Source organism: Purpureocillium lilacinum (genome assembly GCF_023168085.1).
Source record: "Purpureocillium lilacinum CBS 284.36 DNA, scaffold_6, whole genome shotgun sequence".
NCBI lineage: Eukaryota > Fungi > Ascomycota > Sordariomycetes > Hypocreales > Ophiocordycipitaceae > Purpureocillium > Purpureocillium lilacinum.
Window position 1 is genome coordinate 1,997,662 of NW_027072116.1, and position 3,680 is coordinate 2,001,341.

The 3,680-nt window shown below is 61.5% G+C and overlaps 1 protein-coding gene across 1 annotated transcript; it reads left to right on the forward strand.

Moving 5' to 3' along the window:
* Positions 1-724: 724 nt before the first annotated feature.
* On the forward strand, positions 725-3,474 carry PLICBS_008516 (uncharacterized protein; the record flags this gene model as incomplete). Its single annotated transcript, XM_018323959.1, has 2 exons — positions 725-1,120; positions 1,177-3,474. 2 exons carry the CDS (start codon positions 725-727, stop codon positions 3,472-3,474), a joined length of 2,694 nt encoding a protein of 897 aa, XP_018177138.1.
* Between the last annotated feature and the right edge of the window lie 206 nt (positions 3,475-3,680).

A 3,680-nucleotide genomic window follows, 5' to 3' on the forward strand; every position in this document is an offset into this window, starting at 1 on the left:
GCAGCCTGGAAGCTTGAGAGGAGCCCATGGCGCCAATTGGAAGGGTGCGCCGTCCGAGCTCAAGCAGCTCTGAAACAGGTACCCGGAACCCGCCTCGCGGCCAGACCGGCCCGCGAGCGCCCGCGTACCGCATACTTGGACCTGGGACGGCGGACAGGGGTCATCCCAACTTCATCATCCACGGGCCCCTGAGATGGGATCCCCCATGTTCATGCTTCGTCGACATTTCACCACCACGGCCACGGCCACGCCCACATCCATGCACCACCCTCCTCTCCGCTCCGGGCTCCAGCTCCATTTTAACGCCATGGACCGCGCCGCCTGGCCTCCTCCACCGTGCCCACGCATCCGAGCCCGCCGCCGCTCTCCATCTGAGCCAGTCCCTTTTCCCCCAGCCGCCGCCCGCTCGCTCGCTGAGTCTCCTTCTCCTCCAACCTCCATTGCACTTCTCGTGCAAAGACGTTCCCCTCCTTGACTTGACCGTGCTCTTGTTCTTCCTTTGCCTGCCGTTCCTTTCCTTCTTGACCCCGTTTGCACGCACCAAGGCCGCGTTGCTTTTTCCAGCTCGGCACCGCTCCTCGCCCTACTGCGCCTTCGAATGGCTCATTAAACGCACTCGTTCGCGCCCCTTTTTCTCGACTCAGAGATATCGAGCGACGAAGCTGTCCAGACGTCATTCTCTACAACGGCCCCACGGCCAAGGACCGTCTCGACGACCGTCGCCATGCCTCCCTCGCTCACCACCCATCCCTCCTTCACCCGGCCAAGGACCGGAGACCGCGATGCACGACCCAGCACCCGCGACCAGAGCGCCGCAAACGACACCATGCTCATCCCCAGCCGCACCTCGTCGCTGCACTCGCGCATCACCCAGCCCATCCCCTCGACGCTCAACGTGAAGCCCCAGCAGCGCACGCCCAAGACCCTCACCCATGCGTACATGGTCTGCGGTGTCGGCCGCGAGCCGAGCCAATGGGTCAAGGCGCCTCCCCCGACGCAGGGCAAGATCAGCCACATGAAGGGCGCCGTCGGCCAATTCTGGCTTCCCGAGATATTGGGAAGCTCCCCTCGCCTGGAGCAGGACAATGAGATTGCTCGTGCGCTGCACGCTGCCATGAGGGTAAGTGAGACTCGAACCATCGCCGCGCTCCGTTTCCTAACGTATCGACTCCTCAGGCCTGCTTTCCTCACGATGTCGAGATCTGCACGGGCCGCAGCCAGCCTCACTGTGTCCACCACGCCTTCGTGCTCCAGCAAGATTCTTCCCACACGCTCTATGGCATCTGCCTCCGCGTCTGGTCCCGTGCGGACGAGAAGAGGGCGGAGACGATTCGCGACCTGCGCAAGCGTACCGAACCCGATTTCTACGACAACCCCGACGAGACCTACTGGATCCCGTACTGCTTGTCTTTCCTGTCCCGGTACCCTCTTTACAACCTCCTCGGCGACTACCTCCGCGGCATGTGGATTCACTGGAACAAGGCCACCAACCTCTTCCACGCTGAAGAGGTCTCGCGGATCCTGAGCTTCCCCGCCCCTCGACTCAACGATCTCGTCCGTATCGACATGAAGGACTATGCGCTTTGCTATCAGTTCCCGTCGTCCCCCACCGGCTTCCAGAACTTCGCCATGTGGCCCCTGTTCACCTGCTTGTCCATCCCCAACATTGTTGGTGTGGTTGAGGCCGCCATCTCGCCGACCCGTCGTGTCATCTTCGTGAGCCACTACCCGGCAATGCTCACGATTGCTGCCGAAACCGTTCGCTACTGCGTTAGGGTCTACGAGTGGAGCGGCCTGTACGTGCCGGTTGTCCATGCACGCCACGCCCAGGAACTCGTCCAGGAGCCTGGCCCGTACATTCTCGGTGTAACCGCCGAGTGCCGCTCGCTGTTCACTGCGCCCAACGATGCCCTGGTCATTGACCTGGACCGCAACTTTGTCCTGACGTCGAGCCCGCCAACGGCGCTGACTCCCAGTCAGCGGAACAAGTTTGTCACCCGCCTCACGCAGGCTCTCAACGGCGACGTCACTCCGTCTGGTGTTCCGCAGCACCTTCGCTCTGCCTACGGCGGTGGCAAGCTGGTCCCGGCCGGCCAAATTATCGTCATGCGCGGCGAGGTGGAGTCGATCCAGGATCCGGAGTGGTGGAACCAGGACGCCGTCATGGCCGTCATGGACCACGTCTGCGAGAAGATGGGCCGCAACACTGGCATTAAGGCTGTCTTTGGCGGCTCCGTCAAGAAGCCTCTGATGACCAAGGTATCCATGCGCCACCTGAACGAGATCGTACGTGAGCGCAACCAGTACTCGCGTGACGCTCTTGAAGCCTGGCAGGACTTTATCAACCTCAAGGGTCGCATGGACACAGAGCTCAGCAAGGTCAACAAGCGGAATAACTACCTGGTTGAGGAGCTCGAGAGCTGGAAACAACAGTTCCTCAAGTTCCAGGCCTTTGCCGAGCAGCTCACCAAGGAGACGCAGGACCTCAAGGTCAAGATTGAGAACCACAAGAGGGAGAACCGTCGTCTCACGGGTCTCATCGACCAGCAAAAGGACGACAACGCCCGCCTCTCCGTCCGCCTCACCGGCACCGAGAAGCAGCGTGATGACGCCCTTGAGGCTCTTGTTCTCCAGCAGGAGATTGCTGAGGAGCTGGAGCGTGAGCGCAAGAGGAACAAGAAGGAGCTTGCTCAGCTTCACCACACCAACAGCACCATCACGCGCCAGCGCGATGAGGCCAGGCGTGTCGTGCTGCATCTCCGCAGCCTCATTGGTGGCCAGAGCCACCACATGGAGCACCTTGTCCGGTCACTCACCAAGCCGGATGAGCTGCCCGACGAGGCGGACCAGGAATATGGCGATGAGGAGGAGGCCGAGGAGGCCGGCAGCGAAGAGACACGGACGCTCAAGGCTGCTCGCAGCAGCAAGCGCCTGTCGTCGTCGAGCTTCATCGACGTCGCTGACCGACACCTCAAGGACAAGACGGACGCCATCGCCCACATCGTCCGCAACATTGCGGACCAGTGCCAGGCCGCTGTTGAGGGCCTGCAGCTGGCTCAGGATGCCGAGATGCGGTCGCTGCGGCGCCAGAGCGGCCTCTCGGCCGTGCACAGCGAGGATGGCATGGACGAGCGTTCCGTCGCCACCTCTGAGACTGGCGATGAGGGCCGTCTCCAGACCAACTCGGGACGGGCGTCCAGCATTCCCCCTACACCGGACCTGATCCCCAACCGAAGCAGCACGGCGATGTCGTTTGCTTCGGCCACGACGACTCCGGAGCGCTCGAGCCAGCAGTTCTCGACACGGGAGGACATCCCAACCAAGATCGTCGAGGACGACGAGGAGGACTACGAAGAGAGCCGCAGCGACAACGGCGGCGCGACGAACGAGAACGGCCTCGTTTCCAAGCACGCCGAGTCGCTCCTTCACCGCCCGTCCGGAGCGCGCATCAGCGCCCTCGGAGGCTCGCGATAGGGCGCAAAAATGACGATGATGTTGTTGCCAAAGATACCAGCCCCTTTGCAAGCGCACGGGCACCTATTTCAGCAATAGGGCGAATCCGTTACCTTTCTTACGAATATTTCAAATCATGCACATGCTCTATACCTGCACACTGAGCTGTCTTTTCCTGTTTGTGCTGTTCATGCGAAGCTTTGTCATGGATTTGGACTTGGATGCTT